This window comes from Eulemur rufifrons, chromosome 9, assembly GCF_041146395.1.
Source record: "Eulemur rufifrons isolate Redbay chromosome 9, OSU_ERuf_1, whole genome shotgun sequence".
Classification (NCBI taxonomy): domain Eukaryota; kingdom Metazoa; phylum Chordata; class Mammalia; order Primates; family Lemuridae; genus Eulemur; species Eulemur rufifrons.
This window is the reverse complement of record NC_090991.1, coordinates 5,186,945-5,212,529: the sequence shown is the minus strand read 5'-3', so window position 1 is coordinate 5,212,529 and position 25,585 is coordinate 5,186,945. Positions and strand designations below refer to the sequence as shown.

Sequence of the window (25,585 nt, the reverse complement as noted above, 5' to 3'; positions counted from 1 at the left end):
TCTATGTTAAGGGGCCAGGCAGGAGCCAGGGATCCAGGACCCCAGCTCCGAGCAGGACAGCGGCAGTTTGGGATAGTTCTGGCCTTCCTGGGAGAGGGAAAAAAGAGGATCAGGAGGTGAGGGAGGCCCAGAGGGCAGGCACAGCCCTGCTGTGACAGCCCGAGAGGGGCTCCATGAGTCTCTTAAGCTGGGTATCCAAGCACAGGCCCACACGCAACCCACTGAGGCCAGGGAGGGTGCCAGATGAAAAGGGAGCCAAGGCTGTCTGTGCCCAGTGCAGGGCGGGGCAGTGGCTTCTGGTCAGGTGGATGGAGGCAGGAGACAGCAAATGGGGTGGGCAGATGTGTGGGCCCACATTGACACTCAGCCAGGACAGCCTCCGGCTGGGCTCGGTGGCAGGACCTGACCTTGTGTACCTCAGTAATCTCGCCTGTGAAATGGGCTGGCCAAACCAGCACCCCCCCCCCCAAGCCCCAAACTGCTGCCACCTCTAAGTGGTTTAACCTGATCTTGTTCCAACTACCACCCGTGACATGCAAGGAATGATGGGCTGGCCCTGCTTTTCTAATACCCAACCATGAAAATTACAACTGTGTGAGCCCCTGAAGCCCCCCACTGGGACATCCCGTGGAAGGCAGCGGGTTTCAGGGAGTGCCAGTGTTCTAGGTGCAAGGCCAGGTGGGGGCAGGTCCTGTGGGGTCCAGACGGGGCCTGAAGAGTGGACGCTACTAAGTAGCGAGGACCAAGTGGACCCAGGGCCCCACCCCTGCAGCACCTCATTTGATCAGGATGGCGCAGGCCCGGGCCTCGTCTTCCGCCAGGTTCCTCAGATTCTTCTCCGATTCCTCGGAAGAGCTGCTGGAATGGGGCAGTGATCAGAAGGTAGGGGCTGGGAGCCTCTGGCAGCCCTGGGAGGGAGGCCGGGGAGACAGGGCAGCCCCTCACCCACTCGCTGGCCTCACCTCAGGAAATCCTTCACATCCTCCACCGTGACGTCCCCTGTTGTGTCCAGCGTGGTGTCGGCACTGGTGGCCGAGTCGACGGACATGGGTGAAAGCACGGCCTCCAGTGGCTCTGAGGTGTCTGCAGGGAGGAAGTGATGAGCCCCTGCTAGGACTCCCCAGGACCCTCTGTACCTGGGGGCCTGGGGACATAGACCCAAAGGTAGCCCACAGTGGGATGTGGCACCAACAGGCACACACCCAGCCCTCTCCTGCCCAGCTTAAGCCTTGGCTCAGCTGCTGCCCCTGCAGAGGCCTGCCCTGAACCCGAGCTGTGTGTCCCGACTCCCTCCCCAGGACACCATCAGGCCAGGTTTGCCCGTGTCTCACGCCCCCGTTACCGGTTCCCTTGCTGTGGGCTGGATCTGGGCTCCCGTCGCAGCTCTGTGGGGCCAGGATGATGCTCGGGGTCCCGTTAGCCTGGCTCAGCTTGGGTGACTCTCGGAGCCTGTAGCTACAGAGAGAGGGCCGTGATGGGGACCGCAGGCAGGTGCTCTGAGGCTGTAGCACTAGGTCCCCACCCTCCCACGCCAGAGCCCGGGGAACAGACAGGAGATACAGCAGGGAGGGCAGATCAGGGGTGGGTTGAGACCTGGCCCTGGCCACAGCCACCAGGCTAGGGGCTTCCCCTCCACACCTGGCCCGGGTGGCATTGCGGGGCCAGCTGATGTCCAAAGAACAGAGTGGCTCTGTGATGTTCCGGGCACTTAGGGAGAAGCGTTCAAATTCTGACGGGGAAATCAGGTAAAAGCCTGGGCATGCAGGAGAGGAGTGAGGAGTGCAGTTAGGAGACGTGACACCAACCGCAGCCCCTCAGCTGGTCCCCTCCCTGGCACGTGCTGGCTGGGCCTCGCTAGGCCCCACCTGGAATGCTTTCTCTGACGCCGCCCCCAAGCAGTTCTCCTGGCCTCCCCGGGGGGCCCGGCTCAGGCAGGCGTCCCCGACACCCCTGCCCCGCCTCACCCTGGCCGTGGCGCGTGAAGACACACGAGGCGATGCCACTGATGTCCTCCTTCCGGATACAGGAGTAGTGCACTTGGGGCCGCAGGCCAGGCACCGAGAAGACGTGAACGTCACCCAGGTTGGTGAGGCAGGCCAGGCAGGTCTCAGCATAGTCCTCGCAGGCCACACTGGCAAACGTGGCCAGTGCCACCTTGCGTACTCGACAGCCTTCATGGGCTGTCAGCTTGAACTTGGTCTTGGCGCTCACCTTGGGCAGTGTGAACACCTGGTGGCAGGCAGCCAGTGAGCACAGAGCCCGGCCCTGTTCTGGCCCCAGGGCCCCTCACCCTCACAGCGGCTGGCCTGCCAGCGCCCACCCCCGCAAAAGCCCAGCTTGCCCTGCAGGCCTCAATCCCAACCTGTGCCCTAGGCCACACTGCCTCCCCTGCCTGTGTACCCTGCCGCCCCCGTACTTGGGCTGGCCTTCCCCTCCTGCATCCTCCGCGTTCGACCTAAGCTTCAGGCTGTACCCCAGAAACATCCCAGGCCCCCTCTCCACGTGTGGCATGATCACTCACACACGGTCCTAAGGTTATGTCTGGTAGCCCCACCAAACCATGAGTTCCTGTAAGACAGAGCCCCTGGGGACTGGACTCGGGGGTCCCAGCAGGGTACAGGAGCCTTGTGGGGTCCAGTGAGATAGGAGGATCTTAGGAAAACTCAGCAGGCTGGGGGGATATCCAGGTTCTTGGCAGGGAGTCTCTGCCGACTGGAGGTACTTCTATGGGGCAGGGGGGTCAAGGAGGCTCTCAGCAGGTGGGGGATACCGGAAAGGTGGGGGGTTCTAGAGGGTCCAATGGTGTCCTTGAGGTGGAGGATTCCGCAGCCCACACAGCTCACCTTGAACTGCTCCTCAGATGCGATGAGCACAGCGTGACCGCCCTGCATGTCAGGTGCCTGCGCCAAGTCCCGCGAGGCTTCATAGGGCTCGGGCAGCGGGCGGCCGCGCCCGTCCAGCACGGCAATGGCCACCACAGGCGCCCGGTGCATCAGCTGCACCTCCTTGCCCAGCACGGCCTCCACCGCCCCCTCGGGCCGCTTCTCGCTGCCTGCCGCTGCTGCCACCGGCACCTCCAGCGCGTAGGCAAACACGGAGCCTGAGTTGGTGCCTGCCCACATGGTGGGCCCGTGGTGGGCAGCTGCAAGGCACAACTCTGTGAGGAGGGTGCTCCCTGCAGGCTGGGCACTTCCCCTGCAGCCTCCCCACACACTGCAGGTCCTCTCTGCCTCTCCTGCACCTCCACTTCCTAACTGTGATACCCCGGGACTCGGGACTGGTTCCCTCCTGTCCCACGCCTGCCTCCCCAGCGACTTCAACCTCGTGGCCCTCGACACCAGCCCTATGCTGCGGACTCCGGTCGGGGCCCCAGCTGCGGCCCCTCTGCAGACGCACGAACGGCCGTTAGGGCACCTGCCCCGGGTGTCAGCAGGCACCCACAACAGACCCCGGTCCCTGCAGGCTGCACCCAGAGCCCCATCTCAGTAAATGCAGCTCTGTCCTTGTCACTCATGCCCCAAACCTTGCAAGTCCCCAATTCTCCTCTCCACCCTCCACGGCCCAGCACTAGACCTGGCCTCAGCCCGGCAACCAGGCCCTCGCCCTTCTTCTTCAGTCTTCCCTGAAAGGCAGCCAGAGGAAGCCTTTTCAACACCGAAGACACCAGGCCTGGGGCAAAATGCGCTGATGCCACCCAGGACGCCCCTCGCCCTGCGCTGCCTGTGTGAGCCAAACCTCTGGGAGCAACATTCAGTGGCGAATCAGGACTGAACTCCACAGGAGCAGCGGTGGACTTGGATGTTCCCCACTTTGCACCCTGACGACTAAGGGACCTACACAACCACCACAGCTTTGAGGTGAAAAACCACTGAGCAACTCAGAAAATGACACACCAGACAGGAGGAGCCCTGGCCGGCCATGAACCTGAACCCAGCAACCTCCTCACGGGGATGGCAGAACAAGCTGGAAACCTTGGGCCACTTCAGCCACATGCAGACAGTGGGAAAATCTACGGGACAAAGACCCTTGGCAAATAAATGGCATCAACAAGGGGGCCTGTGGACCAAGCAGGAGATGAGACTCGGGAATTAGCATCAGCTCTACAGGGCACGATGTGGCTTACTGGTGACGTCTGTCAGTCACACGCTGAAGAACTCATGCTTGAGCCCATGAGATAAAACAGCGAGTGTGAGTGGGACAGGCTTCAGCAGCAGCGCACACCGGCGGCAGCAGGTAAGACACAAGGGCTGTGACCCCCTCTCTATTTTTGTGAATCTTTGAAATGCTCAAGTTAAAAAAACAAAACAAAACAAAAAAATTAATCAATGACTTAATCAACACACCCAGGCCTTTCCTGGGGCTCCAAAGCCACCCAGAGTCGAAGCCGGTCCTCAGCGTGGTGACCAGCCCGAGCCTCCGAGCTGCCTCCTCGGCACTCACTGGTTCCACTCCTCCCCACACACACGCCCACGGCGGGGCACAGGCCAGCGTGGCTCCCTGTTGTCCCCCAGGCCTCGGGACTCCCTCCTCCGGGCTCACTCACCAACCCCTCACTGTCTGTCCCCTCCAACCCCAGAGGGACTGTGGGTGGCCCAGCACACAGGAAGTGCTCAGTGATTTCGAACCTCCTGAAGGTGCAGTCCCCCCACTGTCCCCACCAACACCCGTCTCCTGGATGGCCAACTGAGGCCGACCTCCCCAGCCCCTCCTCGTCCTGGCCTCACCATCTCGAAGGAACGTGTCAGCAAAGTAGAGGCAGCGCACTACGCCCGAGAGGGAGTCATCGGCAGAGCGGGGCTCGATGCGGCGCTGTACGGGTGTCATCTCCACGTCATGGGGGCAGGCTTGTTCGGCCAGCTGCGCGTTGGCCTCCTGCAACTGGAGGGGCGGGAGGCTCCTGAACACCGTGTCCCCTGCACCCCAGCTGCTCACCTTGCCCGACACCCCACACCCCATCACTATCCGTCCATCACCCTGCCTAGCTCACCCTGTCCTTCCTGAGGGCCCAGAGGCTGCAGGGGAAGGAGCACTGTGAGGTGAGCAGCCTCCAGGGTCCCAAGCCAGGGCCAGGGCACGGCTCCCAGGCAATCTGCCCCAGCTCACCTTGCTGTTGGCGTTAGCAGCCCGCTTCTTGCCAGAGACACGGCTCTTGCGGATGCGCCGGAAAGACTGGCGCAGCGACTTCTTGAGCGACTTCACCCGGGAGAGCGGCCCCTCCATGGCCAGGGAGTCGTTGGGGTGAAGAGTGCACCTGAAGGCAGGCAGGGGCCGGTCGTGCTACGGAGCAGCCTCCTGGAGCCGCCGCCGCTCCAGCTGAAGCCCAAGCCCCCGTGGCACTGCCCCACGGACCCGGCAGCTGGTGGCACTTAGAACGTCCTTTATGGAGCTGCCAGATTATTTCTTACCAGATGATGGAGGTTACAGGGGCTTTAAAAATCACCCCACCTTTGCCACACCAAACCTTACGAGGGGAAACGGAGGCCCAGACCCCACTGCACGTGGGAGGGGGCTCCAGCTGCCCACAGCCCCCGCTCCACACACCTGGCCAGCACAGGGCTCTTGCGCTGGTAGTCGAAGAGGCCAAAGCCATGACTGGTGCCAAAGGCCACAAGGCCCCACTCGGTGTGAAGCGTGACAGCAGTGACAGCGGCTGGCGGCAGGCACTGCACCAGCACACGGGGCTGGAAGCCAGCAGCCCAAGGCAGCAGTCCCGCGCGTGGACTCAGCCTCTCGTGGCCCTTCCACGTGAAGCCCTCGCGGTCCTGGAGGAGGTCCACGCTGGCCACGCTGACCGCGTGCTCCGAGGGCACATCGCTGAGCTCCAGCACCAACACCTGAGCCCACGCCGGGGCAGAGGGAGGGGTCAGCACAAAGGAGGGGGCCACCCTGGGCCCACCCTAGCCTGCGACTTCGGAAACACAGCACCAGCCACTGACTGCCCAGGACTGTCTTCAGTTCATCCACTGAATAAGCACCTAGTGAATATCTACTGTATACCAAAGCCCTTGCTGAGCACCAAGGAACACAGTGGTGACCAAGATCCACCACTCCCTGCCATCCTAGAGCTAAGTACCCACCCCTCCCATTCAGGAAAAGGCACACATTCAGAACCATCTGTTTACCACGTGAGTGCCAGAGGCACAGCAGTGAGCTGTGTTCCTGCCCCTTCCCCAACCTCCATGGTTCCCCCCGCCAGAGCCTGACTCAAAGCCCCCAGTGATGGGCCCACTTCCCACCGTCCCTGCCCCAGCCAGCCCCACCTGGAGCCCCCTTCCCACCTCTGGGCTTCTGCCTGTGCCGGTCCCTCTATTCCTCCTCCAGAAAGGCCTCCCTGACACCCCCAATCGAGGGGACGCCCAGTCCTACCTGGCCTGCAGTGCCAGCCACCACCATCTGGGCCGTGTACTTGCAGAGCGAGACCTTCTGCACACCGAGCCGGGGATCATCACTGTAGGGGTCAAAACAACCCACCTGGGGGGATGGGATGGGGTGATGACACTGGGCAGAGCTGGGACCAGCTCCTCAGGCCCAGGGGAAAGGGGTCCACCTTGCGGAAGGGCGGCCAGTCATCCTCGGCAGCCTGGGCCAGGCTGTCAGCATGCTCACAGTCAGTCTGGAAGAGGCCAGCCGTGCTCAGCTTGTAGAGTGGCCGCAGTGCCACGCCTGAGGCGTCCCAGAACCGCACAGTACCGTCCTCATGGCTGCAGGGAGGGCAGGTATCAGGGCCACCCCTAGGTCTCTGGGTGGCTTGCACATCCCTCCATCCACTCAACCAGCGACCACTCACTGAGCACCTACTGCATATGCCAAACCCTGACCAAATCCTACTGCGTGCAACAAACAGTAGCAGCTACTGTAGAGGAGAAACACACACCAAACCCTACTGTAGGCCAGGTCACATGCACCGCACGCACCACGGCCCTTCCAACAGTGGGACGCTATGGAAATGACCACCCTAACAAATAGGAGATGGCAGGGGGGATGCGCAGGGAAAAGAGGACCATGAGGGTTCTGCCTCCCACTGGGAGGCACAGAGCAGAGCGCAGGGGATCCCAGGAGGAGGAGCCAGCTGTGGTGGGAGGAGGCCACACAGGCAGAGCAGCAGGACAACTGCGGAGCCCAGGAGGAAGCAGGGGGTGGGGGAGGGGAGGAGTAGACAAATCTAGGGCACAGCCTCGGGACACAGACCCAGAGCACAAGTAGGGGCTGCCGGGCACCAGTGGGAGCCCAGAGCCAGGGCACGAGAGGGTTGTCAGACTGTGGGGCTGGTTGGGCCCCCCTCCAGCAGTCCTGAGCACGCTGGAGTCAGAGGCCTGAGGGTCCCAGCACAGGAGGGAGGGAGGGACAGGACAGGAAATCAGGGCCTGAGTCATCGGGCACGTCAGCGCCCGCCAGGCCCAGGTCGGGCTCCCCAGCACCTGCCCCGGGCAGCTCACCGTGGGCCAGCCCAGATTTTCCGGTCCCAGGGCAGGCAAGCTGGGTGGGTGGAGCCCTGGGGCTTGCTGGCGCTCAGTTCCAGGCCAAAAGGCAGAGCAGGGCGGGGCCTCAAGCCAGGGTCTAGGGAGGTTTTATCCCAATCCACCCCGGGGCGAGGGGGATAACACAGTCCCGCCAGGGGCCATGCCTGAGTCTCCTGGCAGCTCAGCACTCACCAGGCCCAGGATGGGCTTTCCCATAGCGGTGAAGGGAACCCCAGGCCTAGTAGGTGCAGAGTCTCACTCACCTACATACACATGCACACACGCACCTCACAGCCGTGTCTGCCTTACCCAGTCAGCAGCAGCCCTCGCTGTGATGGCTCCTGAGCCAGGTTCCGGCCCCCAGTGATGGGCCAACTCTGGGAGAGAGCGGCAGAGACGTGCACACAAGGTTAGGAGGAACGTCTCTCCCGCTCACCCCTGCATGGCACAGTCCAACCTTCAGGCCCAGGCCTGGGCAGTGCCCGCCCCCAGGAACAGCCCCCCACCCGGCACACACCGAGGCACTGGAGGCAGGCTGGGGGCTCTGCTGCTCGCCGGCGCTCACAATGCGGGCCCACAGCTTGGCAGGGACGTTGGCAACATGGGCCGAGCAGGTGATAGCAGACGAGTGCAGCGGGGCCAGGTACGGGGCAGGCACAGCCGGCCAGCCGGGCGTCTGAAGGTCAAGCACCACCAGTTCCTCTTCAAGCAGCACAGCCAAGGCCTGGGGATCATCGAATTCTGTGGGGCGAGACCAGGTGAGCACAGCCACAGGTGGCACAGGGCACCGGGTGGGGCTGGGGGGCAGGCACACACCATCCTCAGGCCGCGTGCTGTGCACTGTGAAGAAGTCGATGATGCGGGAAGTGAAATCGAGCGTCACCAGCACCTCGGCTCGCAGCACACTCACACAGTGGCGGTCACCATAGCTGGCACGGGGCATGCCACCACTGAAGATGATAAAGTGGCCCCTGTATGCGGAAGGGAGGCACGTGAGCCCGGAGCCAGCTGGGTCTGAAGCGCACACACCACGGCCCAGGAAGAGCTCGCCCTTCCAGTCCCCCAGCCAGACCTGACCCATGCCAGACACCCGCCCCTCAACCTACCCGGATTCACAGTTCCGCCACAGAATCTTGTTGATGGCCTTGCAGGGAAAGGGGCCTGGGAGAGGGGACAGCATCAGACTGGACTCGCCGGCAGTTCTCACCGTTCCTCCCATTCTTGCCTCCCAGCTGCCTCCTGCCTCCTCCAAGAGGAAGCCCCACTGCCCCCGACCATGCCCCCCAGGGGAGTCACCACTTTGCAGATCTGCCTCAGCGCAGCAGCGCCCCCCACCAGGGCCAGGCGGCCCTTCCGTCCCCACCTTCCAGCTCAGGCCTCCCCAGCACTCACCGTAGGGGGTGGTGGCTACCGTGGGCTGCAGTGCCGGGGAGCTGCCAACGTCTGCAGACCAGACAGCATAGCTGCCATCACTGTGCGAACTGGTGACAGTACTGCCATCGCGGCCCCAACACAGGCTCTCCAGCTGCTGTGGGTGGGCAGGGGCAGGAGGATGTGAGCTACAGCGGGTGTGTGCAGGGGGTCCAGGCTGAGGGGGCACGGGCCTAACCCACATACCTGGTTCCCTAGGAAGACATGGTCTACACACCGCGCAGCCTGGTTCCAGATGACCAGCAGGCCCCGGCTGTAGCCAATGAGAATCTTGGTGGGGTCCCGCAGGTGTCCCTGGAGTGACTCCACGGGGCCCAGCGCCTTTCCACACCGGTAGTCGTCTGGCAAGCTGCAGAGGAAGCTCAGGTGAGCCGGCAGAACTTCCCGGGCACAGAGCCAGTGCTAAGAAGCCAGCCTGCCTCTCACCTGCGCAGAACCTCGTCTGGACCGAGGGTCTGCCCCTCAAGCAGCGTCAGGGTGGTAACGTCCAGGAAGAAGACACTGCCTCCCTCAGTGCCCAGGGCTGCCATGTCACCAGCAGCCACCAGCAGGACCACAGTGACGCGCGTGAGGCTAGGCGGGGCACTGCAAGGAAGGAAGGGAAGGGGGTGAGGGTGCGAGCCACGCCATCCACCTGCTGAGGGGTGTGGAGGGGCTGGGCCACCACCGGTAGCTCGTCCCCAGCCCCACTGCACTCGCTGGGGCCTACTTACGGAGCCGCCCGGGAAGGGGAGTGTGTCATAATTAGCCTGCTCAATTATTCATCAGGATGTCAGCAGGGAGAGGGATAAAATTAGGTTCCCCAGGTCTTCGAGACTTGGGCTCCCAGCTCCTCCCACCCACCAGGAGGGAAAAGCAAGAACCGGGACACGACCCAGTCCAGGACCAGGAGCTCCAGAACAGACAAGGCCCCTCTGAGTTCCACCCAAGAATCCTGCTCCCAGCCCTCTGGACGTCCCCTGACTTTGCAGGAAGGCTCCAGATCACCCCTGCCTGCAGAGACTGGGCAGCCCTGGGAATCCACCCCTGGGTTAGGACTCCCCAACTCCAGCCCAGGGGTAGGGAGGGAGAGGTCCCTATGCTCTCACCTGGGGATCAGGCCCACTGGTGACACACTGGGGCATGCTGCCAGCACCTCAACAAGCATAGCCTGGGGGACCCCCCATGCCCCTAAACTTCCCTTTTCATGTATGCACACAATGGCCCATCTCCCACCCCAACTCAAGAGGCCAGGGGACCCTTATTGATGTCAGCTCAGCTTAGACCCTGCCCCAAGGTCCTAGACACCCCCGTAATTGCAAGGAGTGCAGCACCAGGTCTCAGGTCCAAAGATCTTGGCATATAGCACGCTTGGCATATAGCACAGGTAACCATTAGTTACCTGCTCACCTCACACTCAGCCAAAATCTCCCATGGAACCCGAGAAGTTCACAAAGCACACCTCAGTCCAAATGGGGTCCAACTGCTATAGCCTAGAAAGCAGGCCTAGCTCAACACACCCCCACCCTGACCTGCGGCCACCGCTGGCAGCTTCCTGTAGTCACCATGCCATTGCATGGCCAGCTCCCGCAGCGCTCCCACCAACAGAATGCCCCTACCCAGCGGCTGGCCCCACCCAAGACCTCTAGTACCTGGCACCGTCAAAGCCAGGCCGGCCGGGCAGCTGGAAACTGAGTGCTTCCTCCAGGTGGGCGCAGCCGTTATGGTGGATGATCTCCCAGAGATGCAGGCTGCTGTCATCCAGCAGGGTCAGGAGGCGGCCCTGGTGGGTGAGCAGAGACCAAAACTGGGCTGGCCTGTGGTGGTGGTGGTGGGGGGGGGAGTCATGGGGGCTGCAGGACCTGGCTGGTGGGGAGCAGAGGCTCACCTGGCCGGGCAGGAAATGCATCTGTGTGACAGTGGCTGCGTCACGGTGCAGGCCTGTGAACTCCACCCCGGGTGCACCATAGCTGAAGGTGACAGGTCAAGGGCAGAAACACGCAGGCACAGACTGGGAAACCATGGCATGGGAGACGCCCGGGCCTCCTCCCTCCCCAGGACCATTCCAATGGGCCCTGGCCCAGGCCTAACCACCCAGGCATCCTCCAGGCCCAGCAGGGCCCCTCCCTGAAGAAGCTCCCATCCTGCCCCAGGCTCGGAGTGCAGGGTCCATTCACTCCTGCAAGCCGGGTGCTGCTGTGGGACCTCCACTTCGTTATCTGTAACATGAGCTAGTGACTCCCATCTCACAGGGCTGTTGCAGACTGAGAATAAATACACGCCCAGCATGCCTGGCCCAGGCCTGGTGCCCAGCTGGGGCTCCGTTCGACCACAGCCTCATGTGTGTGTCTGTGTGGGCTTGAGAGCCGGGCCTGGCAGGTGGGGGTCAGGCAGGCCAGATGCAAGGCCAGGCCCTGACAAGGAAGCCCGAGGGCAGGGGAGAATCCAGGCTGCCTCTCCCCGCAGCTTCAGGCCAAACTCCAGCTGTGGACAAGGAAAGCAGTCTCCCTCCAAGGCAGGGAGCCAACAACCCCCTCTCTGAGGGAGGGGTGACCCCAGCTTGCCCATTTTACAGATGAGCACACAGAGACCTGGAGAGGTCTGGGGACCTGCTTGAAGTGCCCAGTGCCAGTGGCAGCGTCCCAGCAACTCCAGAGTTGATGGTGGACGGCAGAGCCCGAGGGGGCCCCAGGAGGGGGGCTTGGGAGGAGCCAGCCACGTTGCCCCGGTGACAACACAGGAGCTGTTGCCTGGAGCTTGAGCCCAGATCCCCCGCAGGAGCCTGGCCGGGAACTCAGAAGACAGGACAAAAGAGGCGGCAGGAGCAGGCGGGCGGGAACCAAGTCATCAAGGAGATGCTCGGCCTTGCAAGGGGAGGGGTGGCTGCTGGAGACCAGGGCTGGCCCTCTCCAGCCTCAGTTTCCCAACCCCAGGGCCCCAGGCTCTAGTGGTTTGGGGGAAGGAGGGAAGGAAAGGGGGCGCTGGGCTCTGGCCTCCTCTCTGAGGCTCAGTCTCCTTGTCTGTCTCCAGGTTCTTTGTGAGCCTGAGGAGCCAGCACACGAGAGACCCCAACACGAGAGGGACAGCTTGGAGCATGTAACAGTGAGGCACGTCCCTGTGAGGAAGAGGCCACAGGGACGCGTGTGGAGGCAACACAGCACCCATGAGGGGTGGGAACAGCAGGCCAAGAAGCTCTGCGGCCACCCACACCTTCCCCACCCCTACTGGTGCCTCAGGGGCCCACAGAAGAGGAGAGGACATTCCGGCCCAGCCACGCTGCCTGGAGCAGGACAGAAGCACGTAAACCAGAGGCCCACCCCGCCTGGCCAGTGCCCCCAGCCCTGGGGTGAAGAGACCCCCAGCCTATACCCACCCCTTTCCAAGCATTGGCTCATTTTCTGCTAACCAACGTCCACGACCAGGCTACTGAGACGCAGAGGGCCACACGGGAGGGGGAGGGGTGGCACCCCTCACCAGGCAGCCGCCAGCCAGACCCCGAACCTCGGTTTCCCCGGGAGCAGTTGGGGTGGGATTCTCCAGGGCAGGCGAGGAGGCGTTCAACTGCCTGGCCGCCCCCGCCCCCACCCCGCGCCTACAGGGAAAATGCCCGCTTTGTGCAGCTCATACAGCCCATTGTGCAGCCGCCAGGATCCAGGTGGGGGCCGTGCTGCGCTCACCATGCCGAGCCTGGCACTGCCTCAGCCCCCCTGGCCGAACACATGTGTCTTCACATTTGTACACGTGTGTACGCCAGCTCACCAGGGCCCCCAGCCCAGCCACCCTCAGTGGGCACCAGGGCCTGGTCTCCCCAGTCACAGTTGCTGGGACAATGGCAGGGTCGCCAAGGTAACTGGCTGGCTGAAATGCAGCAAGGGACAGCTGTGGCCACTGCAAACTGAACACCTCCTCACCCTGTCTCCCGGTGAGAGGACCCCATCATCTCTGTGAGGAGTTGTCCCAGGTGCAAAAGCCGGGCCAACCTCCACCAAGGTCCCAGCACCTGCTGCAGCCTCCACAGAAGCAGCCTCTACGGCCTCGCCAAGGCCGGCACTGTGCACCCGCGGCACTGCCAGCTGGCGGTCCCAAAGAGGCCCTGCACGCCACGGCCACAAAGGATACATCTTGACAGCCCCAGACCTGGTGCCGATGGCCATGATGCGAAGTTCAGGGTCGAAGGCCAAGGCGCTGGGCTGGTTGGGGAAGCCATGCTCCACAGTCTGCAGGGAGGGGAGGGGAGGGGAGGGGAGGGGAGGGGAGTGACGGGCACATCCCAGGTGTAGCTGCCCCGGCCCACCTGGAGGCCCACTCTGAGGCAGCCTTCAGGCTCTGCCACTGACACACTGGAGCAGGAGCCAGGACCACCTGTTCTTTATGCCTCAGTGTCAACAGCGAAATGGGTGAAGGCACCTCCAGTAGGTGGGGAGGTGGCTGAGTGTCCGGGCATCCCCATGGCTCTACTGTGGGCATGGCCCAGAGAGGCCCTCCCCTCACCAAGTCCCCAGTCCCCTCAACGTCTGTGTCGACCCCAGCGTGCACAGGCTCTAGCAACAAAAAGGGAGAACAAGGCTCACAGAGGCACAGGTGCTGACAAGGACCCCACCTGCCCCACAGGTGGCACAGAGGCACAGACTGAAGCCTGGTGAGAAGCCATGCCACCTGGGGTCCCATGTGAAGTCCGGTGCACTCCCCACAGGCCAGACATTGAGGTCTGAGGTGAAGGGGCAATGCCCAGGATCAGCTAGGCAGAGGCTCTTGACTCCCCCCCAGCCAAGGAGAGATTGAGGCCCAGAGAGAGGTAGCTTCCTGCTGGCCCTGAAGGTGCCACCCACCTCCGTACCTGGAAACAGCTGGGCAACACGATGCCACACCTATCAGCAGTGCAGTGGGAACGGTGTTACGGGGGCTTGTACACTACGTGTTGATGGAACAACTACCCACCTGCTCCTCCGCTCCTTAGGAGGCCAGTCCCAGCCCGCTGTGGCCCCTTCCCCACCCACCATGCGCTTGCGCCCACTCCTTCCTCTGGCTGGGCTCACCCACCCAAGGACTCCCTACTCATCCCCCAAGGCCTAGCCAGGAGCGCCCTCCCTGGGGAGCCTGCACACCTGGGCCCTAGCCACATCCTGAACACCAGCGAGGGACGCCCCTATGTGTGCCACGGATGACTCCTAACCCACCACCTCAAAAAGTCACACATTTTTAAGAACCCAGTCCCCAGCCTCCCTCTGTGCCTCAGGCCAACCGAGCAGAGACTGAGCCCTCTGGGCAGCTGGCTTGGCCATGGCCCGGCTGTTTGGCCCTGGGCTAGTCATCATACTCTTCAGGCCTCAGTTTTTCCATCTGGGGACTGCGGACATTGATCCCACCTGAGGACAGAGTTGGCCATTTGGCTGGGGAGATGGGGGAGCTTCCCTTTCCCACCAACACTGCCACACCCATGCTGGACCTGACTTTTCTATCCAGCCCTTGCCTACGGCCAAGTGTCCAGAGACAGGGCACATGACACCTGCATCGCAAATCCCCACAGGTCTGAAGTGGCCCCCACCAGGCTCCCCACTTTAAAAAGGAAGGAGAGAAGGTTAGGTCCTCTGTCCAACATCGGCTTCCCTCACACCCCAAGCCCCACCCATTCCTGGGCCCCGCCAGCTCAGCTTCAACACACTCAGAAGGCACCTTCTCACACCCTACCGGCCCCGCCCTGCTCCAGGCCCCACCACCGGTCCCTACACAGAGGCCAGCGGGATCCTGTGAAAACCACGGTCAGGTTCTCCTCCCTCCTCTACTCGGGATCCTCCTCGGGCTCCCAGCTCACCCAGAGTCAGCACCTGGCCCCTCTCTGGCCTCATCTCCCACCCTCCCCCAGCTTACTTGACTTCAGGCCCAACAGCCTTTCGCTCTCACCTGGCCCCTCTCTGGCCTCATCTCCCACCCTCCCCCAGCTTACTTGACTTCAGGCCCAACGGCCTTTTGCTCTCATCCGATTCACTAGGCAGCTCCTGCCTCAGGGCCTTTGCATCTACTGTCCCTCTGCTTGGACTGGCTTCACCCAACACTCCCATAGCGGGCTCCTTCCCTGCTCAGGAGTCACTCCTCAGAGAGGCCTCCCTAACTCGCCCTGGCTGTATGCAGCAGCCCTGCCTGGCCGCACTTCCACACCCTCACCTTGCTTTATTGTATCCACAGCGCTGGCCACCATCCACACTACTACATATTCTACTTTGTCTCCCTCACTAGCACATCAGCCCCCTGAGTGAAGAGATACTTGTCCCTCTGGGTGGCATTAGTCACTGCTGTGTCCCCAGCACCTACACGCAGCTGAGGCTCAGTCTCAGTGCACATTCCAAAGACAACTTGTGAGCTGGGCTGGGATTTGAATCCAAGACTCAAGAGTCCAAAGTACACGCTCACTCCTGACCTGCGTCCTTCTCTCCAGACCCAGGAATTTGGGGCCAATTCCCCAGGGATCACCTACCACCCCCTTTAGTGACCAAACGCCTTCCCCAAGACGATCCCCCTTCCGACACCATTGCTGCCCACTCAGAAGAGGGCCAAGTCCTCCTCAGTGGACAGCCCTCACCTTCCACGACCCATCTGTCTCCAGCAGCCACTGCACTCCCCAATTCACCAGCTGAAAAAGTGACATTTAGCCCTGGGCCTGTCCCCGCCTTCCTTCTCTTTTCACCTCACAGAGGCCACCGCAGCCACCCCAGCACAGGAAGAGGCACCACTGGGGGGATCCTGAGCACCAGCCTCCCCCCGGGGCCCCTCTCAGGTCCCTGGTAGGTTCTCAGCCACCAAGTCTGAGAGGCCAGGCCGCACCCCCCCGCCCCCCACCACCTCCACCTCGGCAGAGAAACCTGAGCCTGCCGGAGACATCCAGTGCCTTGGCCATTCCAGGACCAGCCGTCCCAGAGTCCCCTCCAGGACAAGACTCCTCACAGCAGCCCAGGGCAAGGGCCATGAAACCAGCTCAGGACCACAGCAGCCCTTCCAAAACTCCCAGCCCCTCAAGGCACTGACAGAGGAACTCAAGGAAGTCAAAGTGGCCCTGCTTGCTCCGTGACTGTGGGCAAGTCATCATTCCCTCTTGAACCTCAATTTTCCTACCTGTATGATGGAGATAGTAACTCTAATTTCAAAAAGCAGTCAGAGGCTCTGCCATTAGGGGTCTTTGAGATAAAACTGAGCACAAAATCAACCCCTCCACCCCACCCTGGGAATAACTAGCAGGTGGTAGGCCGGGGCCTCAGTCTAACACACATTAGTGCAAGGGGAGGCAGCCCCCGTCCCATGGCTTCTCCTGCCCCACCCAGGGAAGAAAAGAACAGCCCTCCACCCCTACTCCGCCTTGGTGCAAAGTGGCAGGACAGCCGGCCCAGGCAGTATAGAGAGCCAGAGCCCACAGCAGGGAGGAAAGTGGCTCCATTTCACAGCAAGGGAAACTGAGGCCCCACGATCTGAAATGCTGTTGAGTACACAGCCAGGCGTGTCCCTGGGACTTGCAGACCCTGGGACTTGCAGACCCTGGGACTTGCAGACCCCGGCAGAGCCTGGGGCAATGGGGGAAGGGAGGAGAGGCTCCTCGAAGAAATTTCCCAGCCCCACCCCCCACCCCTCTGGCACGCCGGGGTGTGAATGCAAAACAAACGGGGCCCAAGACTATCCCAAGGGCCCAAAGAAAAAGGATAAAGACAGAGAGTGAGTGAGAGACAGAAAAACCCAGGAAGAGAGAGAATTGAGAGGCAGAGAGATAAAGGGAAACAGAAAAAGACACAGAGCAGAGATACGCAGAGACACACAGGGACAGGGGCAGAGACACCCCCCCAACACAGACATACAAGCACAGACTGCGGAGAGAGAGACGGTCAAAGACGGAGAGAGCGGGGCAGAGACCCAGAGAGGCAGGTCGCACAGAAACACAAGAGACCCGAAGACCCAGGTAGGCAGAGACGTGCAGAGCCAGGGCCAGTGAGGCCCACAGAGACCCAGGGAGCAGACGCGGAAAGTCAGCGAGAGACCCAGACCCATCCAGATTACGAAAGCGGAGGAGGGGAGGACGCGAGCAGCGGGGCCCACCGAGGGGGAGCCCGGCGCGGCCCGAGCCCCGCGCGCCAGCCGGGCGCCCCCTCCCCCCGGGCCCGACGTGGCTCCGGCCCCAGGTCCTCAGCTCGGGCCCCCTCCCGCCCCGGCCCGGGCGGCCGCCGCACCTTGTTGAAGGCGAAGAGCTCCTGCTTGAGCTTCTCGCGCTGCGGGTCGGCGCCCTGCCGCCGGAACCGAAACTTCATCATCTTGCGCCCGGCTGCCGGCGCCGCGCCCGCCGCCGCCGCCGCCCGCAGGATGCACCGCGCGGCCCCGCAGGTCCTGAGGCGCGGGCGGGGCGCCAGGCGGCCGGGCGCGGGCGCGCGGGGCCGGGCCTCACGGGGGTGGACGCGGGGCGCGACGGACGCGCCGCCCGACCAATGAGGGCGCCCGCCGTGCCGCCCGCCCGGTCCCAGCCGGCCAGACAATGGGGAGGGCTGGGCCCCCGGGCTCGACCGGGCTCGCCAAGGGACGCTCGCCGAGCATGCGCCGCGGCGCGGGGCCTGCCGGGACTTGTAGTCCGCGAGTCACGGTTCCAGCGTGGGCGGCTGAGGACACGCTTGGGGGGGGCCGCTGGCGCGTGTTCCTGGACTTGGAGGAGGCTTTTTGCCCCCTCAAAGAGCGAACTACGTGTACATTCTTGTAATGGGGGGACCCTGTCCCAGGAGAACTCTAACTGGAGAACTCCCTGGCCCCTCTGAGCCTCAGTTTTGCCATCTACGCCATTGGTCAGGTGATTACCAAGTTTCTATTTTACCAGTTTCCCAAGACACCACTTTATCTGTTCCCCAGAGCACCTCCCACCGCCGTGCTTTTGCCTTGGCTGTGTGGTCAGTCAGAAATTTTCTCCTCAGCCCCCAGGGAACTCCTACACATCCTTCAGGACCCAAAGCAAAAGGCTCTCTGTCACAGCACATGGGATTCTTCTTTTTTGGGTTTTTTTTTTTTTTTTTTTTGAGACAGAGTCTCACTCTGTCACGTGGGCTACAGTGCCGTGGTGTCAGCCTAGCTCACAGCAACCTCAAACTCCTGGGCTTGAGCGATCCTCCTGCCTCAGCCTCCCTAGTAGCTGGCCCTGTAGGCGTTGTGCCACGACACTCGGCTAATTTTTCTATTTTTAGTAGAGACAGGGGTCTCACTCTTGCTCAGGCTGGTCTCGAACTCCTGGCCTCAAGGGATCCTCCTGCCTGGCCTCCCAGAGTGTTAGGATCACAGGCGTGAGCCACTGCGCCCGGCCACATGGGATTCTTATGAGTGGCATAAGCAAAAGAAAGGACAGGGACCCAGCAAAGGGAGAGGGCCCTTCCGCAGGAGGTGGCTTGGATTTGGACTTTTCTGAAATGAGGGCAGGGCCTCCCTTCCACTGGGAGCAGTCTATAAACAAAGCTGTGCCCCGCCTCCACGCCTGGAGGGACTGTCCCCACCCACCTCCCAGGACTTCTTTTCTCATCTGGACAATGGCCTCCAGGCTGAACCTTTCCTTCCAGGCTGAGGATGGGCTGCCCTGGCTCAGAGCTGGGGCTGGGTGAGGTCCCAGAAGCTTAGGTGGGGCCAGTGGGCCAGGCCCCAACCCCACCAGCTGTGTGAAGGGAGGAGGGGTTGACCTCTGACCCCCAGGCAGCTGCCAAGCAACAGGGGCCTGTCTGTCCCCCTGCACCCACGCCCAGCCCTGCTTGGCCCTTCCGGAGAGTTGGGGCTGGATCCGGAAGAGGGGCGGGAGGGGTGCAGAGGTGAGAGGCAGGAAGACAAGACGGTGAACAGCGAAGGCCATGAATGCCTACTGCGCGGCAGGCACTCTTCAAAGCCCTTTTCTGATTTCAGCTGACTTAATGCTCTCAACAGTTCTGTGGGGGAGGCAACCATATTATCCCAGTTTCATGGGAGACGAAGCTGAGAAAGGCAAAGGAAGCTGGGCAAAGGCACGGGGGTCTGTGGGCAGAGCTGGCCAGACTGAGGAGGAGCAGCCCACCCCACACCCAGCATAGGCGGCTCAGGCAGCTAAGAGGTCTGGGTTCTGATCCTGGTCCTGCCTCACACAGAAAGTGTTAATTAGCCTGGGCAACATAGCAGAACTGTCTCTACAAAAAAAAAAAAAAAATATATATATATATATATATGTGTGTGTGTATGTATGTATGTATTAGGCGGGAGCTCATGCGCCTGTAGTCCCAGCTACTCAGGAGGCCGGGCAGGAGGATCGCTGGAGGCCAGGAATTAGGCTGCAGTGTGTGGTGTGATGATGCCACTGCACTCTAGCCTGGGTGACAGAGTAAGACCCTGTCTCTAAAAAAAAGTTGTTAATTCACGTCTCCAGTTAACCATTTAGAAGCTGGGTGACCTGGAGCAAGTTACCTTAAATACTCTGTGCCTCAGTTTCCTCAGCTGTACAAATGGTGATAACATTAGTCCTTACCTCAAAGGGTTGTTGTGAAGATTAGATAAATTAATCCTCATTTATAAATTCCTTAGAACTTGCTAGGCAGTAGGAAGAACCATGTAAGTGTTAGCTGTTATTTAATATTATACTGGTTCTTGTTAATTGCTGTTTGATCTCTTCCCCTCCATCACCCCAGGGAAATCCGTGCCCTTCCTCAGTCTCCATTTTGTTTTTTTTCTTTCTTTTTTTTTTTTTTTTTTTGCAAAAGCCTACAGCAGCAGGTAGTCCCAGGTGGTCTCCCATCCAGGTACTAACCAGGCCCGACCCTGCTTAGCTTCTGACATCAGATGAGATTGGGCACATTCAGGGCAGTATGGCCATAGACCCTCAGTCTCCATTTTGAAATGGGACTTGATCATCAGGCCGTAAGCAGCCATGCCTTCCCTGTCCCCAGTTTACAGTTTTGGGGGGAGGGGAGGGAGGAGGAGAACAGAACTGAGTGGAGACTACAGCTACCCATAGCTCATCCTAAGATGGGGGTGCACTGGGGCTCGGGAGCCCAGGAGAGGCATTTGGTCCAGGGTAGGTGTCCTGGCTCCGGGGAGAGGACAGTTCAAGCTGGGCTGCAGTAGGTAGGGAGTATACCTGGTAGAGGGGACTGGGGGATAGGCTGGGAAGCGTCCCATGGCAAGCAGGGATTCTCAAAGTGTCAGAATCCCCTCACACACACTTGCTAACAATGCAGATCCTAGGTCCCCCAAATGTGAATGTCTGTGAAGTGGGGCCCTAGAATCTGGATTTTAAACTAGTCCCTTTCCCAAGTGACTCTGAGACCAAGGTTGGCCCCATCTGATTGGGTTAAGAGGGGTTAAACGGGTACATTGAGATACAAATGGGTAAACTGAGGCCTGGGCAGGCAGGCCCAGCATACCCACACAGCCAGGCAGGGGTTAGGAATGGCACTGGGGAGGACATCATCCCCCAGGCTGGGAAGGTCTGGGGCACTAATGACTGTCTGTCCCCTCCCCCTGGAGCCAGGTCAGCCCAGGCCTGTGATTATACCACAGCAGCCCAAGGGGACAAGGACAGGCAGCCATGCCAAGTCAGCTCCTCGCTGGAAGCAAGAAACTTAGGCTCAGGGGAGCCCAGGCAAGGACTTGAACACAGGGTCCTCAGTAATCTCAGGAGTTGGGGGAGCCCGGGGGGACTGAGTCAGGAGGCCCTTCTTTCAGCTCCCTAGCTCAGATCAACCTCAGGCCAGGGAGGGTGCTGCCTTCTTGGCATTTCCTGGATAGGGTGGCCCCCTCTCCTTCTTCCTCCTAGGTCACCCCATGGCTCTAGCTCAGCTCTAAGTGAGATGCAGATCTGGCTTCAAATTCCAAGTCATCCCCTTGCTAGCTTGGTGAGCTAAGCCACTAGTCCACCCTGGGCCTCAGTTTCCTCATCTATAAAGTGTAGTAAGGACTAAATGAGAGCCTGGCAGGAGGTGAGCATGGGGCCTGGCGAAGTCTGTGCCGACTGAGCCAGCTGTTTTTAGGACTCCCAGGACATGCTAGTTTCCTTACTGTCTCTCAAACATCCCAGGCAAGTTCTCACCTCAGGACCTTTGCACTTGCTGTTTCCTTACCTAGAACATTCTACACTCGGGTCTCCACTTAGCCAAACCCTTTATCCCCTTTTGGTTTTGACTTAAATGACACTTGCTGGAGGAAACCTCCTTGACCTCTCTGATTAAATTGCAGCCCTCCGCCCTCTCCCAAGGCCCTCCCCGGCCTGGTTCCGCGCTCTGACTACTCTTCTCACCCACCACCTATTTGACTTCTTTGTGTGTATATTGCTTGTCTCCTGAGCTTGAAAGTGAGCTCCTTGAGGGCTGGGTTAATGCTGTTGTTCATTGCTGTGTCCCCAGTACCTAAAACGTAGTAGCTGCTCAATCCATTTTTAAAATAGATTTTTAAAAACCAGATCTGAAGTAAATGTGACAAAGTGTTAATGTGTGGGTGGTTGGTGCTTGTGTGGCTTCTCTGTTATTTTAAGTATTTTTCAGGCGTGGTGGCTCACGCCTGTAATCCTAGCACTCTGGGAGGTCGAGGCAGGTGGATCATTTGAGCTCAGAAGTTCGAGACCAGCCTGAGCAAGAGCGAGACCCTGTCTCTACTAAAAATAGAAAGAATTAGCTGGACAGTTAAAAATATATATAGAGAAAAAAATTAGCCAGGCATGGTGGCGCATGCCTGCAGTCCCAGCTACTCGGGAGGCTGAGGCAGGAAGATTGCTTGAGCCCAGGAGTTTGAGGTTGCTGTGAGCTAGGCTGACGCCACGGCACTGTAGCCCGAGCAACAGAGCGAGACTTTGTCTCAAAAAAAAAAAAAAAAGTATTTTTCAGTATGTTTTAAGTATTTCATTAAAATAATGCAACACAAATAATAATACCGTTGAGTCTAGTCCACAGAAAGTGGTGGTTGATGGGAGGTGGGTGGGCAGGTAGGTAGGGACAGAGGGGTGTCCCTGAGCCAAGCTGAGATGCCCTGAGGATGTCCTCAGAAGTAGGTGCCCTAGTAAATTCTGTATCTGCACCTTATTTGCCTGAATTCTCATAGGTGCAAGGAGGATCTCATTTTACAGACAGCAAATGGAAGCTAGAGAAGTGACTTGGTCACTTCCCTGCAGAAGGAAGAAGGGGTGATCCCAGGGAGTGCCAAGGGGGTAGGCCCCAAGGAAAGGCCGAAGAGGGGCAGCAAGGAAGTGGGAGGAAAATCAGGAGAGCCTGGCTGACGGCAGCAGGCCGCGTCTTCCAGGAGCTGGCTCAGATCCCAGCGAGGCCACGACCCTTCTGAGCTGCGCAAACCACACGCTCAGCTTCTTCCCGGTAGCGACTGGGGCAGACCTGGCAGGCTGGGGGATTCCTGCAGTGGAGTCTAGGCTGGTGGAAGGAGGGAGATGAGAGAAAGGGAGAAAGGGGCTTGAGGGGCTGACTGGGACTCCAGGACAGGGTCAACAGGCCAGCCCAAGCCAGGGGGAAGGAGTGAATACCTCATCCTGTGTAGAATGCAAAATGAAGCTAAAATTTTTTCATTTTACAGTTTTTTTGGTCTGTTTTTGAGACAGAATCTTACTCTATTGCCCTGAGTAGAGTGCTGTGGCGTCAGCCTAGCTCACAGCAACCGCAAACTCCTGGGCTCAAGCGATCCTCCTGCCTCAGCCCTCCGAGTAGCTGGGACTACAGGCAGCCACCAGGCCCGGCTAATTATTTCTATTTTTAGTAGAGACGGGGGTCTCACTCTTGCTCAGGCTGGTCTTGAACTCCTGAGCTGAAGTCATCCTCCCGCCTCGGCTGCCCAGAGTGCTGGGATTACAGGGTGAGCCAGCGCATCGGCTAAGGCTAAAGATAAGGGCCTGAGTTCTCTAGACGCAGAGGGGAAGGAGCAGCGGGGTCAGGGCCTCCTCGGTCCAGAGGGTGGATAGTGTTCTGTGCCTCAGTGAAAGAAAGGCCAGACAGGTAGGGGCAGTGTTGGGGCTGACCCAGTCTGTCCTCATTTTATACAAGGGAAGAAACTGAGGCTCAGAGAAGTGACCTGCCCAAGGTCACAGGTAAATAGTATACAGATCCCTGGACCTCCAGCCTAGTATATCTGCTGTGGAGGCAGAACTCTCAGCCTTGACATTCATAGAACCTGGATCCTGAGTGGCTTTTCTTGGCTTCTGCTGGGCTACAGGACCTGGGGACTTGAGTGCACCTGTCCCCTGCAGGGACTGTCAGGGTTTAAGCTCCAGAGATGGGCATGTGTACCTGCCACAGGCTTGCTGGAAGGTGGGGCTTTGTGCTCATTCCTCTCTAGTGCCCCAAGTGCTAATTCTGCCTCTGCTGCTTCACCTCTTTGGGACTCAGTTTTTTCATCTGCACAATGGGGGCTAATATCAATTGCTACCACTTATTAACACCGAGCACTTAGTCTGTACCAGGCATCAGTCATTCCTTTAATCCTATGCCCACTTTACAAAGGAAGAAACTGAGGCCAGTGAGGTTAAGTAATTTGCCCAAAGTCACACAGCTAGTACACACAGCAGTTGGGATTTGAACACAGGCCCCGAGTGAGGTCTTAGAGGTTGCGGTGAGGATTAAATGAGACAGTAAGTAAAGGGCCTCGCTCACAGTGAGAGTCCAGGAGAAGGTGGGAGTTAGGTCCCTGTCTCCCAGCCTGGAATGGAAGCACTAGGACCACACAGTATACTCTGGGCTGTGCCCAAGGACGCCAGGGGTCTGGGGGAGCCCAGCAGCAGCCTTGAGAAGCCCAGGTAGGGGCTAAAGAAGGTAGCTTCAAGCAGTGCTGCCTGAGGCAGAGGGCAACGGCAATGCAACTCCCCAAAGAATTGGGGCCAAGAGAGGTAAAGTGTAGGGCCCAGGCTGGGAGCTCTGCCCACAGCTCTGTGGGTGGCCTGGAGGGCACCTGATGGCATCTGAGTCTCTCTGCTTGTCCCCCAGGTCCCAGTGCCCCTCCACACCACTAGCCCTGAAGCCTGGCTGAGCAGGGCAGAATCACTGAGTAACCTCTGGCAGCTTCTTGAACCTCTGGGGACCTCAGTTCCCCATCCAAACCAAGGGACAGCTACTGTTCATTGTCCACCCACCCCCAAACACCATTGCTCAGACTCTGCTGCCACACTGTGGACACAGAGGGGAACTGCAGCAGCGAGCCCTCACACCACCCCAGCTCTTCCGTCTCTCCCTGAAGTAATGGCTTTCTTACCGATTTTAACTGTCCTCAACACAGCAGCCCAAGGGATCCTAAATCTGATCACATCCCTCCTCTGCTCAAAACTCTTCCAGGGGAACCCAGTGGTATGCTGGAGCCTCCTGCAAAAGCCAGTTGGCAAATGCCCAAGAATTTTTGCAAGTCAGTTGTTAAACAGTCATTATTAAAAATTAGATTATGTAGAATTAAAATTATATTAAAAACTAAGGTAACATTCAAAAGTAAGAATTTCCTATTTATCTTACTACATTTCATTATTATCTATGTTTTTTAAGTTAATTACACATATTGTATCTGTATGGTGGAAACACTATACTGCACCCCTTCACAACTCCATGTTCAGTGACCTTATGTTGATAGCTTGAAGTCAGCCATGATGGGAGTATTTACACCACGGAAACTGACAAATACCACAAATCAGGCTTGATTTATTGTTGATCTTCTAGACCAGTGCCATCCAACAGAAATAAAATGCAAGCCACATACGTAATTTTAAATTCTTGAGTAGCCAGATTTAACACAGTAACAGGAAACAGATGAAATTAATTTAAATAGCATGTTTTATTTAATCCAGTATGTCCAAAATAGTATTTCAACATGTAATTGATATAAAGTTATTAATGATATATTTTACATTCTTTTTTCATAACAACTCTTCAAATTCTGGTGTGTATTTTACACTTAAAGCACATCTCAATTTAAACTAGCCACATTTCAAGTGCTTAATAGCCAGTGTCCAGTGGCTACTGTATTGGAGAGCACAGGTCTAGATTTAAGAAAACAATGGTGAAAATATTAACAATTCAGATCAAATTTAAAAGTAATGCTGAGGAATTCAATTAACATCATCTGAGAATGAGTAAACAGTAGGTCATTTGTCAGATTTAAAGACAATAACCTCATTGGTCAAAGAGCGGTATAGGGGCTGAACAGTAGCCTCCACAGATACCAGGTCCTCATTCCTGGTACCTGTTAATGTCACCTCATAAGGAAAGAGGGGTTTTGCAGATGTGATTAAAGATCTTTACATAGGAAGATAATTTTGGATTATCTGGGTGGGCCCTAACTCCAATCACAAATGTCCTTTTAAGAGAGAAGCAGAGGGAGATGTGGTATACACAGGAGGCCATGTGACCACGGGGGCGGACACTGGAGTTGTGGTCACAAGTCAAGGAATGCTAGTAGCCACTCGAAGCTGTTAGAGGCAAGGAACAGAGCCTCCAGTGATAACATGGCCCTGCCAACACCTTGATTACAGCCTGTAATACTGATTTCAAATTTCTCTAGAACCGTGAGAATAATTTGTTGCTTTAAGCCACCAGGTTTGTAGTGATTTGTTAAGGCAGCCACAGGAAACTGGTACAAACAGATGAGATATAACTTCCTTCATCATGTTGTGGTTGAATTACAACCACAGACAGACTACAAATACAAGAATTCAGAAAAAAAAACAAAAACAAAAACAGAAGCTTCTCGTGAGAAATAACTGGCTGTATGGAATTTAT

General features: G+C 58.8%; 1 protein-coding gene and 1 pseudogene across 4 annotated transcripts; both read right to left on the bottom strand.

Moving 5' to 3' along the window:
• Positions 1-26: 26 nt before the first annotated feature.
• LLGL1 (LLGL scribble cell polarity complex component 1) lies at positions 27-17,210 on the bottom strand. 4 transcript variants are annotated; one of them, XM_069481937.1, is made up of 23 exons: positions 17,078-17,210; positions 12,990-13,087; positions 10,759-10,840; positions 10,523-10,653; positions 9,318-9,476; positions 9,078-9,240; positions 8,853-8,988; positions 8,567-8,621; positions 8,277-8,431; positions 7,978-8,201; positions 7,770-7,837; positions 6,548-6,701; positions 6,367-6,471; positions 5,542-5,834; positions 5,104-5,251; positions 4,725-4,878; positions 2,844-3,157; positions 1,965-2,229; positions 1,639-1,753; positions 1,343-1,455; positions 963-1,083; positions 776-858; positions 27-87 (listed from the first exon to the last, which is right to left on the bottom strand). In XM_069481937.1, exons 1-22 carry the CDS (start codon positions 17,156-17,158, stop codon positions 777-779), a joined length of 3,216 nt encoding a protein of 1,071 aa, XP_069338038.1. In that variant the 5' UTR covers positions 17,159-17,210; the 3' UTR covers positions 27-87; position 776. The 4 variants fall into 4 exon arrangements, with proteins under 4 accessions (XP_069338038.1, XP_069338039.1, XP_069338040.1 ...); XM_069481938.1 differs by having other exon boundaries at positions 776-855; XM_069481939.1 differs by having other exon boundaries at positions 2,844-3,142.
• A 2,382-nt stretch (positions 17,211-19,592) lies between these two features.
• LOC138392641 (5S ribosomal RNA) lies at positions 19,593-19,711 on the bottom strand (annotated as a pseudogene).
• Positions 19,712-25,585: the final 5,874 nt, after the last annotated feature.